The 12,941-nt window shown below is 48.3% G+C and overlaps 1 protein-coding gene across 1 annotated transcript in view; it reads left to right on the plus strand.

Annotated features, from left to right (window-relative positions):
* Positions 1-12,941, plus strand: part of LOC137348041 (solute carrier family 15 member 1-like) — a 196,168-nt gene that overhangs the window by 133,057 nt on the left and 50,170 nt on the right. The window contains exon 16 of the mRNA XM_068013142.1: positions 5,290-5,406. Coding sequence (XP_067869243.1) covers positions 5,290-5,406 — 117 coding nt within the window. The remainder of the gene's footprint in view (positions 1-5,289; positions 5,407-12,941) is intronic.

Below are 12,941 nucleotides of genomic sequence, written 5' to 3' on the forward strand. Positions count from 1 at the left end.
TCGAACGCCTTCTCCTGATCGAGGGAGAGAAAGGCGACCAACTGACCAGTTCTCTGGAAAGATGGATCAGGTCCCGGACCAGGTGGATGTTGTCCTGGATGGACCGGCCCGGGACCGTGTAGGACTGATCGGGGTGGATCATGTGGGCCAGCACGGAGCCCAGGTGGGTAGACTTAGCCCGGGCAAAGATCTTATAATCCGTGCTGAGGAGGGAGACCGGACGCCAGTTTTTAAGCAGGCGGAGATCGCCCCTCTTCGACAGCAGGACGATGACCGCCTTGCGCCACGAGAGGTGCATCTCCCCGGTCGCCAGGCTTTCCCCCAGGACCCGCGCATAATCGTCCCCCAGGATGTCCCAGAACGCCCTGAGGAACTCCACGGTCAACCCGTCCAGTCTTGGGGATTTGCCCCTCGAGAGCTGGTGGAGGACGCCGGTCAGCTCCGCCAACGTGAGCGGAGCCTCCAATCCTTCAGCGCCCTCCGGGCTGACCTGCGGCAAGTCCTCCCACAAAACTTTGCGTGCGTCCTCGCTGGACGGATCCGGAGAGAACAATGCACTGTAATAAGTACGGACCAGGAGGCCCATTCCCTCCAGATCCGTGATGGAGAATCCATCGTCGGCCAGCAGCTCGATGAGCTGCTTACAAACCCCCCGCCATTTTTCCAGCGAGTAGAAGGGTGAGGCGCGGTCCAAATCTTCCAGGATCTGGATCCGCGACCTCACATACGCGCCTCGGGACCCTATGAGCTGCAGGTCCCTCAGCGCGCCCTTCTTCTCCTTGTACGCCTGCCACAGGGCTGGGTCCGTGACGGCATGACAGAGGCGGGACTCCAAGTCGAGCACCTCCCTCTCTAGGCACCCGATCTCGGTTTCCCACCTCTTGGTCGACCCCTTCGCGTACTCCTGACAGAAGATGCGTACGTGAGTCTTGCCCACATCCCACCATAGCCTCAAGGAGGGGAAGCCCCCCTGCAGTCAGTTCTCCAGTCAGCCCAGAATCGACAGAACGAAGCCCGGAATCGCTCGTCCTCCAGCAGCCGGTTATTGAACTGCCAGTACGCGGACCCCGCCCTCGTGCGGAGCGGAATGAACTCTGCCCACACCAGGTGGTGGTCCGAGCACGGCACCAGCTGCATGGAGGCCGCCGAGATGCGGGAGACGTACGCCTGCGAAAAGTAGAGGCGGTCGATTCGGGACCCTCCTCCTCCAGACCTCCACGTGAAGGTGCTGGAGTTGGGATGGAGATTCCGCCAGATGTCCACCAAGTTGAGGGAACTGATCAGTTCCCTCAACTTCTCCACCGATGCTTGGCCGAGCTGGGGACCAGAGCGATCCCCCACCTCGAGGATGCACTCGCCGCTATCGATGGAGCTCAAGAGAGCGAACACTTCTTCAAAGAAGCGCGCTTGCAACGCGCTGGGCCTGGGTGCATACACGTTCACAAGGTGGAGCGGCACGCTACCCAGGCGAACAGCGAGGTGGAGCAAGCGGCCCGGCACTAGCTCCTTGACCCCCAAGATCTCCGGCTGAAAAGTCGGGGCCAACAAGATAGCCACCCCACTAGAAATAGGGGTGAGGTGACTCATGTAGACCCCACCCTGCCACTCCAGGAGCCAGGTGGCTTCGTCTCCCGGAACGGTGTGGGTTTCCTGCAGAAAGCTCACCGCGTATCTCCCTTCCCTGAGGACTGAGAGATTGTGAAATCTGCGGTGAGACCCCCTGCTGACGTTGATGTTGAGGCTGTCTATGGTTATCTTCATGTCAAAGGTACTTAAAACCTGTCACCAACACCTCACTGTGAGGAGGGAGTTGAAGTGCACCTGGCCTTCCACTCCCCCAGCAACCCATCGAGGAACCCATTAAAACGGCGCCTCTCAAACAGTTTCACACCCGCGCCCTTGCCCGCTTTCTTGAGGGCGGCACGGACGGACTGGATGATCAGCGCCAGATTCGACCAATGGCCGAGGGCCAGCTGAACTTTATTGCAGCAACCCCTGCAAGCCGCGAAGAAATCCCGGAGCTCCCCCGTTTGGGATGAGAGGAGATTCGGTGGGAGGCACGAGGGACTTCACCACATCACTGGCGATGGAATCAAGGTCGTCCTCCGTGCCCCACACCAAATCTCCATCCTCCTCTGGGTCGTCACCGCCAGCGGCCGACACATCCACCACACACTGTGGGGCAGACAACCTGGCCGCGCCAGCTGGTCCCGCCTCCGTCACGATCCCACCCCCAGGATCGATGGTTCTAAGATGAAACTGGAGCCTGTGGGTACCAGCGGTTCAGGAACCCCCTCCACCTCCGTCCCCAGGCCAATCAGCGGTCCAGGGGAGACGGGAGTTCCCGACTCCGGAAATCCAGCCGGAGCCAAGACTGGAGGCGGAGAGAGGAGGCCATCTCCTGCCCCGCCAGCACCCACAGACCCAGCAGATGGGGCAGAATTTTCAATTATCACCGGGTCGGATGTGTCCTGGTTGGTGGTGGATTTTGGCTGGGAGGGCCGACCCATTGGGGCCTCGCACTCCCCTCCACTCAGGGCATCCAACCCAGTGGCAGAATGGGAGGCGTCCACAGGCTCCCCCACCACAAGCAGGGCTCCACTTACTCTTTCAGGAGGGGCCTCATGTACAGGGACCTACCACTCCCCTCTATTCTGAGGGGTAGGGAGCTCCTGCCCAGACTTTGAAGCCCTGATTGTGTTGGTAGCAGGGGAAACCTGGGGACCTGAACAAGGAGACAGCTCCCCGCCAACAGATGGGCCCTGCAGCTCAGGGCCCTGTGCTACCTCCATGGAGGGGTGCTTTCTCCTCTTTTTCCCGGTTGGGCGCGGAGGCTCAGAGACCTCCATGCCATCAGAGGCCTCCGCACTCTTTTTTTTTTATTCACCCTGGGCCTGAGCCCAGCCCTGGGGCAAGTGGGCTCCCCGAGATCGGCCTTGGGCTGAGCTCAGGCTCGGGTTGTGTCAATGTGTCCAGGGGATGCGCCTCTTGATGTTTCTTTTTCCTCCGCGTCTTATTTATTTATTTATTTTTATTTATAGATACAGCACTGAAACAGATCCTTCAGCCCACCGAGTCTGTGCCAACCAACAACCACCCATTTAGACTAATCCTACATTAATCCCAAATTCTCTACCACATCCCCACCATTCTCCTACCACTTACCTACGCTAGGGGAAATTTACAATGGCCAATTTACCTATCAACCTGCAAGTCTTCCTTCCACTCGGATGGGCACTCCCCTCCCCTCCAGAGGCTATGAAAACCACAGCCTCCGGAACCGACTGAGCGGTGTCTGTTGGATGTGTGGGAGGAGGTGCTGTGGCGCCACCCTGGGCCGCCGAGGTGGAGCTGGCGGCCGGGAGGTTGGGGCAGTTCTTACGAACATGCCCCACCCCCTTGCAGACGTGGCACCGCTCCCCGTCCGAGGTCCAAAAGACGCGGTAGGCTGTCCCCTGAAACTCCACATTAAATTGGCCCTCCGAGTCCTCCTCCCGCGCCAGCTGCATAAATAACTGGCGGCGGAAGGAGTAGACATGTTGGAGGCTGTGCTCCCGAAGACCAAGCCGGACTGGGGTGATCCCTGACCTCACCTCCCCCAGATGGTGCAGCTGGGGGAGGAGGAGCTCACTGGGAATGAAGGGTGGGACGCTGGATAGCATTATCCGTTGCGCAGTGGCCCCCAGAGGGTCCACTGGTAGGAAGGTCCCCCCCACAGTGAGCCCTTTATTCAGGGCCAGGGACACAGCCCGCTCGGTCTTCAAAAAGAACACAGCCTTTCCATACATCTTTGAGGCGCAACAATGGCTGAGGGGCCGACAACCTCGGCCATTGCCTTTACACAGGGCCTCAATAGACATGTTGGGGTGGGGATAGCTCTTCACCCCATGGCTGGACGTTATCAATTTAAAGGGTGACAGGGCCACGTGGGCAGCCACAGAGGCTGCAGCTGCATAGGTAGTAGAGGGCCCCGCCACCGGTGATGAAGGGCTTGCCATGAGTCTAAGAGCTAAACCCACCCCAAATTGTGGGCTTGCACACCGAATATCAAAAGATTCACAGAAAATATTGAATATGTATTAAAAAACAAACAACAGGTTAGGGGAGAGGCTGAGGGAATAGAGGAGAGGTAAAGACAGGCTGTAAGGGATGACTTGCTTTCTGAAGGTGGTGCTCACAGCACACTTAAAACAGTCTTTGCACTTGGTCTTCTGGTTGGGGGAGGCACCTTCACCTGGGTCAGCTGAAGCTGCCCAGGCACTATCTATCTCCTTCCGTCTGTTTAGCCGGGCAGCTTCAGCTGACCCAGGCTGGTCAATTGGGGTGGGGAGGGAGCTTCCCTGTGTGCTTGTTGCAGCAGCACAGATTCCTGCTGAATTGGCAGCCCCTTGTTGTTCCGGCCACTTGTTCCTCCCCCAACAGACCAAAGCAAAGCAAATTACTGGTGTTCAGCACCCACCTCCAGACAAAGCCTTGTTGCCATCAAAAAATGTCTCTTCTCTTTAATGGCGATTGTTGTTGAAGCTTTCCCTCTGCTTGGTTGTAACTGCTCTCCCTTGCTCAGTGTAGCTCCTCTCTCCACCTCTGCAACCTCCAACTGCCACCAACACTCTCAGCTGTGGCTCGTTGCTGCAATCAGCAGTCAACACTTCAATTAGCCAGCAGCCAACCCCAGTTTTTTTTTTGCATGTATACATGTTTATTCAATGTCTTAAAAGAAGATATTGATAAAGTGACATGAAATAGGTTAAGATAAACCCTGCATAACCTGGTAACTATAAATATTTGAGAAAGACAAAATACCGACAGTTCTTGATTTTACTGATTACAATAATTTTTCCAAACACTGACATTCACCCTTTTCTGCAGTGCTGTACCTGTCCTGGGAGTGTTTGATGCTGACCCTGGGTGCCTGAAGTGGGAAATATCACAATCCCAATAACAGACTTCCCTCCCTTTGAGCACAATGATAAAGCTGAAGACTGATGTGCTGGTTAGAAGTCCGCATGCCAATCCCACATTTTTGGGGCATAGTGATTTATGTGCTTAATCCAGCGGTGCTGCGAGGTGATGTCCGCTCCTTTGTGTCAGAAGCATACCTACCCCCCTCTATCATTTAGTGCCAGGAAAAACAGCTGAGGGACAGTTCATTCCGAACTGCATTGCAGGGGTGGTTGCAGTGAGGAGGGTGATTAATGGTGGGCAGAACTGGACACCTCTTAGCAGGTAGTATAGAAACTTTAAATTCTTCTGGATATTTTGATGTTTGACAAGGACTTCTTTTCACAGAAGTGGCAGGTTATGCCTCAACTGGACGGTATGACTGAATTGAAAATATTTAACGGAGCTCCTTGCCAATATAGCATTGACTTCTTAGACAATCACATTGTCATGGATTCACAAACGGTAAGATTGGATTTTGTTGCAGCTTCTTGTTCAATTACTTAAGATCATCACCAAAGAAGCAAAGGGGAGATGAGAAGATGGGGAGATGGGCTACACAATGACAGTTTAAATATTTCTGCTAATTGTCAAAGCACTATGCATAAAGAAAGTTAGAAAGACTTCCATTTGTATAGCATCCTTCATATCCTAAGGATGTCCAAAAGTACTTTGCTGCCAATAAAGTGTCTTGAAGTGTAGGAAATGCAACAGCCCGTTTGCACAAACAGCAAAGTAATGATCTGTTTTAGTAATGGTGGTTGAGCGATAAATATTGGTCATGACACCAGGGATAACTGCCTGATTTTCTTTGAGTAGTGCCATGAGATCTTTAACTTTCATCAGAGAGGGCAGACATGGTCTTAGTTTAATATCTCATTATGATAAATGGCACTTCCAAAAGTGCAGCACTCCCTCAGTACTGAATCGGAGTGTAAACTGAGATTTTGTGCTCAAGTGTCTGGCATAGAGCTTGAACCCACAACCTTCTGACTCAGAGGCCAGAGTGTTACCAACTGAGCCAAAGGAATTTACTTCCTTAAGGGTAGGCAATCTTAAGGAAATCTTGTGAGATTGTGATGGATAACGTTAGAAAGTGCAGCCGGTGAGGTGGAGTTAGGTCCAGGTCCCCTGGTGGATTCTCCTCCATACCAACCTACCGACTATTACTTCTTGGAGCTGCCATGTAAAAGGCAGTGGGAGGCTGTGGAAAAGGCCCTGAATGCCCCCAGTGGAGGGACACTGCCTAGTAATGACTTCCTCTCCCTGCAGTTGGTTCCAGAGACTTGCCAGCTGAAGGCCTCTGTAAGATCTCAGATTGTACATCTGCTATTGTAAATCTCTGGAAGAAACACGCAGCACTACCTTCTGGATTGTTGCTGTAAACTGAACCTCTACTTTGGACTGCCTCTAATGGCACACTGCACATACTACACCAAGCATGTACGGTGGCCTCAGATTAACAATATACCACATATCAAATGAACAATACATTACATCCCTTCCCTTCTTGATAAGTGAGAGTTTCAATGGCTTGCTTACATTGTTCTTTTTGCACATTACTTCAGTTTGTAACATATTTTTATTTATTTATTTATTTTTTATTTAGAGATACAGCACTGAAACAGGCCCTTCAGCCCACCGAGTCTGTGCCGACCATCAACCACCCATTTAGACTAATCCTACATTCCTACCCCATCTCCACCTTCCCCTACCATCTACCTATACTAGGGGCAATTTACAATGGCCAATTTACCTAACAACCTGCAAGTCTTTGGCTGTGGGAGGAAACTGGAGCACCCGGCGAAAACCCACGCGGTCACAGGGAGAACTTGCAAACTCCGCACAGGCAGTACCCAGAATTGAACCTGGGTCGCTGGAGCTGTGAGGCTGCGGTGCTAACCACTGCGCCACTGTGCCGCCCCATATTGTTTAAATATGGCGGACGTTTCTCCTCAGGAATAGGATATCAACGTGTGACATCAGGTGTTGTCTCATTTAATTCATGTGCTTCATCTGAAGTGTCAATGTCTGGATCAGATGCAACGCTTGCGGATGGTGTTAACAACACTTTGAAGATTGATGCATTTCGTGTGAGGATTTGTGAACTGTGCTTAGCAGTGATCAGTGATCCTTTAGTGTTGGTCACAACAAGTGGTTGGATGTCATAAGGGGTTTTTTGCTTTCCAACATAACCATCATGTTTTACAAGCAATTTGTCTCCTGGTTTTAGCGTTGTAGTTCTGAATTTCATGCTTCACTACATTTGCTTTCATGTGATCTTTCTGTCCAAATACGCTCATGTACATGTTGATCTTTAGCTTTGCGGGGTAGCTCAGAAAGACGTGTGCACATAGGATGTGCAAAGATGAGCATAGCTGGGGGCTTTCCAGTGGTCGGGTGAGGAGTCGCAGTGTAATTGTGAAGAAAATGGCACAACTCCTGCTTCCATGACTTGCTCTCAGCAGTAACTGTACAGATCACTTTTCTCAAGGTGCGCATAAATCTTTAGATTTCTCCATTAGTTCTCGGCCAACAGGCTGTGATTTTTCAGTGACTGAAGCCCAGCTAGTTCACGCATTTACTAAACTCATTGCTTTTGAATGGGGTCCATTGTCATTTCTTACCGTTTGAGGGACTCCAAACAAAGCACAAATCTGGTCAAACTTTGGGACGACTGCTTTTGCTGAGGTAGATGTAACTATTTCTAAGACTGCAAATCTGCTGTAGTTGTCAGTTAAAACAAGCAAGTGCTCGTCAGTGGGCATGTCTGTGAACATTTCGCTAACTTCAATCCATGAGCCTGCAGGTAGCTCAGACATGTTGAGCAGATGACAAAGATTTGACGTTACGGTTGCTTGACATTTCAAACACTGATTGATTTTGTGCTCCATCATGCTGTCAATTTCTGGGAATCATACCATTTCCTGAAGAAGTCGTTTGTTTTTGACAATTCCCTGGTGACACTCATGTGCTATTTCTACAACACATTCTCTCAATGACTACAGAATGACAAGGCAGTTACCGTGTAACACAAGACCAAAAGTAGTTGCAACTGTGAACTCATTTCAAAAATTGTAGCATATCAGCGATTTCGTTTGTAGATGCTCTCTCAATCACATCTTTCCAATTTTGTGATTCCATAGCTATCAGCGGCACAGTGGTGTAGTGGTTAGCACCGCAGCCTCACAGCTCCACGGACCCGGGTTTGATTCTGGGTACTGCCTATGCGGAGTTTGCAAGTTCTCCCTACGACTGCGTGGGTTTTCGTTGGGTGCCAAAGACTTGCAGGTGATAGGTAAATTGGCTGTTGTAAATTGCCCGTAGTGTAGGTAGGTGGTAGGGAATATGGGATTACTGTAGGGTTAGTATAAATGGGTGGTTGTTGGTTGGCACAGACTCGGTGGGCCGAAGGGCCTGTTTCAGTGCTGTATCTCTAAAATAAAAAAAATATCTATAGCTGCAACATTTCATCTTGTTTCGATGTCAGTTAATTTTTGTTTTCACTCACATAGTTATGATGTTCAGCAGTCTGTTCTTTGTGACTAGTAGGACTGATTGTCAGCAAAGGATGGCACAAAAGGTAATCCGCTGGATTAAGCTTGCCTGGTTGATACTTAACACGGAACTCGGATTCCTGTAGTTTGAGTCTCCAATGCTCTACTCGAGTAGGTGCCTTGCTATGTGGATCGTTGAACAGCTTCTTTAGTGGCCTATGATCGGCTATCACCTCAAACTTGCTTCCATGTAAATAAAGATGAAAGTTTAGGATGCTCCATGTGATTGAGAGTGCTACCCTCTCTGTTGCCAAATATCATTGTTCTATTGGCATTAACGAGCTGCTTGCCATCGCGACGATTGATGGATGACCTCCTTTGTTTTTCTGCAAGAGAACTGCACCTAAGCCAACCAGACTTGCATCCATGACTAGCTGGGCAGTTTTCTTGGGGTCGAAATAAGCATTTGTGCAACTTGCTGACAACCATTGTTGTTTGATCTGATGCACAGCTTATTTGTGCGATTTAGTCCAGTCCCACTTGGTGTCTCTTTTGTCAGATCGCGTAGGAGGTCAGACAGTGTAGCGAGGTCAGGAATGAAATGACTATAGTTTGTGATGAGCCCAAGCAAACTCCAGACTTCATGCATGTTTGTAGAATCTGCAGTGTTTGCAATGGCTTCGACTTTCCTTGGATCAGGTGATGCTGCTTCACCGCTGAGTACATGACTGAAGAATTCTATTCTGCTTTCATTGAACAGGCACTTGTCTTTGTTCAGGGTGAGGTTGTATTCTCTAAGATGTTGTAGACATATGTGTCGGCGTGCCTTGAGTACATTTTCAGTGCGACCGTAGATGAGAATGTTGTTGCTGATATTCAGCTTGAATCATACCTCAGCTGCTCAGTTGACTCCAAAGTTGAGCCTCTTGTATCGAAAGAGTCCGATGTAAGTGGAGAACACTTAAAGATACCTCGATTCTTCTGCAAACTCGACTTGATGGTAGCCTGCATTGAGGTCAAGTTTAGCAAAACATTTGGCACTATTCCCTTTCTCTATGATACTATGATACCATCAATTGTCAGTGTCAAATGTCTTTCTTGTTTTGCTTGATTTGGTGACTGCATATGGTTACGACCGAGGCAGGAGGTGTGCACTGTTAATTCAGTCCCACTTCTCCACAGGGCACAATACATCAATAAATTGTCCCACTTACCGAAATAGCCAATTAGATCCTCTATTTGTCCCCAGACTAAAGCACACCAACCAGGTTTCTTTAATAAACAACAAAATTATCCATTTATTATAAAACCAAGTCTTAACCAATAATGAAATAAATATATTAAAGCAAATTGAAATATTAAAGTCCTGTATTATTTAAATCCGAGCCCTCACACACACTCAAATTCATCCATAAACTGGTTAACTGGATTTTTGTTTATAGCTGTTGCAAAGGTAATAGAAGGAATGAAAAAAACTTTTACTGAAGAGAAGAGATGGAGGTTCTGTTTTTGGCAAGCTGTCCCAAAGTCGAATAGTTGGCTGCCACTAGGAATTTTCCAGGCGAGGTTGATGACAATCTGTTTGGGTAGGCATTCAAAGAAATTCAACTGTAGAAGCATTCACATTGGTCTTCCATCAGGTGTGCAGCAACAGAGTTTGTACTTCTAGTACACATTCGATACAAAGTCCTTTTTTTTCAAGAGGCAAGGTTTCTGCAAACCTTCGGGGCAACAGTACAACCTCATACAAGCTTTTGCTTTTTGAGAGCAGAGATTCTTCAAAGAGAGTTGTCTGGTTTTTCTTCTGACAGATCCATATGCAGATTCCAACCGCTTGCCTTGTGTCCAAAACCAGCATCTTTTAACAGTTCAAAGTGAAACTATTTTTTTCCAATCAAGTCTCATGTTAGTCATAAATGCAGTCTTGTCACAATAAAGTATAGCTCAGAAGTCAAACCCCGATGTGGTGTTTGCTTGAATTCATTTAGTTTTCAGTACTTGTTTACTGGTCAAAACCAAGAATCTCATTGACTTTCCTTTTTTTAAAAAAAAGCATCCATAAAGTTCAGCTATCCCCAGATGTTTCAACGTCCATGAAATCCTTTTTAATTTTTAAAAATATAGATTCCAAGTTTTAACACAAAAAATTGGAAATTCTGGAACATTATCGACACAGATTGTTACTCTTGTTCTCGCACTTAGATTTCTTGACAACCCGTATGGGTGAGACCCAAGGGGTGGGTTCATCCCTCACATTCTCAATGATGTTGAGATCAAGCAAGCGCTGAAATTCCTTCTTTGTCTGATTTCTGACATGGAACCATACTTGACTATGTTGACGCATGACTGGATGCTCCTTGGGATCTACATGCAGCTTGCAGGTAGCACCCTTTAGTTTGCCTATACCTGTGAAGCAATCAGCATACAGTTCAAGAATATTGTTGGTATGTGTAGCAACTGTTTATGTGACTGCAATCATGTGCAGATCTGTTGCTGTGTGGAAACTGATGAGAGTGTCACTTCTTCCAGATATGAAATTGAATGCAGCATTTGTTCTGGCGTTTCAAAAGTCCCAAGAAATTTCAGTGGTTTGTTACTGTGTTGTAGGGGAAGATTTTTGTATTCCTTTGTTTGCAAAGGATGGGGCAGTCCCGAAGTTTGTTGAACGTTTTATCTCCCATGATGTTGACAGATGATTCTGTATCTGAGAGCAGCTACTTTCAAACAGCCAAGGGTCACAGTCACATGTGGCTTGTTGCTGTGTCCAGAGGAGAGCAGAAAAGTATATTCAGGGTTATCTATCTCTACATTGGCTACAGTCTCGCGCCCTTGTAGTGTGGTACACGTACGTGGTACCCTTTTGGTAGTAAAACAAAATACTGTGGATGCAGGAAACCTGAAATAAAAACAGAAAGAGGTCACAGGTCACAGAAAAAGGTCACAGAGCTGAAATATTAACTCTCTGCCAGAGCTGCTGAGTATTTCCAGCACTTACGTTTTTTATTCCCTTTTGATAGTATTGGTCTTAACAGTTGATTTTGCTGATGAGCGGCAAACACAAGCAAACATTTGAGTTTCCCACAAGCTTTACACTGCTTGCCAGCAGCAGGGCATATTGTCTGATGTAGATAAGCACTGCCACAGTGGAAGCATTGCTTGGGCAATTCATGATCCTGTCTGCAAGATAGCCATTGTTGCTTTGCAGGTGGTTGCTGGACACACGAGCAGTGAACATTGTACACAGGAGTTGAGCTTGGAGTGTGGCAGTTGCTGTTGGCAGCCTCAACTTCAGCAGTTCTGGACTCTGACAGGGATCGTGATGTTGCTAACTCCAGCAGCTCTGACAGCTTTCTGTCTTTCTCGAGTGCTTTTCTGCATAGTTGATGAGAGGTAACCTTCAACTATTTGTGTTTTGATTTCCGATCGGCGTCACCAAAGTTACATTTGGTTGCCAGTTGTCTCAGTTGTGTGCAATATTGATCAATTGTCTCATTTGCTTCTTTCTTGGCTTGTCGGAAAATCTTGGTTGGCATCCTTCCATCTACGAAAGATGATGGACACGTAGTAAACAATCCATTCAGGTGGCATGTCTTCTCTTGGTGCACCTTTGCTGATGGCTGTGAAGGTCAATCCTTAACAGGCAACTTCTGCCACAAGTGCTGCACGTGGAGCTGCCAAGTGACCTTGCGAGCCATTGCTTTTGCCTGTTGGTGCCTGTTGCCAAGCTGCTGTAGTAACTGGTCGTCACGGTAATGCACACCAAGGCACAGGATGTTTTGCCATCTCCCTCTTTCGCCAGCTACTGCCTCCCAGGAGCAATAGTCAATATTTAAGGCCTTCATGTCAGGCTCACAAGCATCCTTGAAGTGGAGCTTTGGACACCCCACTGGTCATCTGGCCCCAGCTATCTCCCATATAGTAGGTACTTGGAATGCAACTGTCTTTCATCACGTGGTCATGTCTGATCCACGGAAGCCGGCTTTGTTTAATTTAAACACACTAGGGAGCTCTGTCTTTGCGAGGACTGCCACATTTGTGTATTTTTATCGTGCCAGAATATACCTATAATGCACCACAGACAGCGAAGATGGAAATTATTGAGCTACTTTTCCTGATAGCTGTCTGTTGCCCATATTTCACATCCATACAGCAAAGTGCTGAGAACACAGCTTGGTCTTAAGGGTCAGCTTGGTGTTATCCCATGCATGTTTCGTGAGTCGAACAAAGGTGGTAGCTGTTTTGTGCGTCTATTGAGCTCTGCATCAAGTGACAGATTGACCCAAGTTAAAATTTGCGAACCACTTCCAGTGGGATGTTATTTAGTGTGATCAGGGGCAGAGATGCAACACCTTGTCCCATGACCACAGTTTTCTTGACCCTTATAGTCAAGGAGAACAAGTTACCAGCATGGGTTTCATATATTGCATTCTTCTTGGGCGTGAAATAAGTTGTTAGTGCATTATTTTGCTGAGTCATTGTTGTCTTCCGCAAACATGTGTCACA

Source organism: Heterodontus francisci, chromosome 33 (genome assembly GCF_036365525.1).
Source record: "Heterodontus francisci isolate sHetFra1 chromosome 33, sHetFra1.hap1, whole genome shotgun sequence".
Classification (NCBI taxonomy): Eukaryota; Metazoa; Chordata; class Chondrichthyes; order Heterodontiformes; family Heterodontidae; genus Heterodontus; species Heterodontus francisci.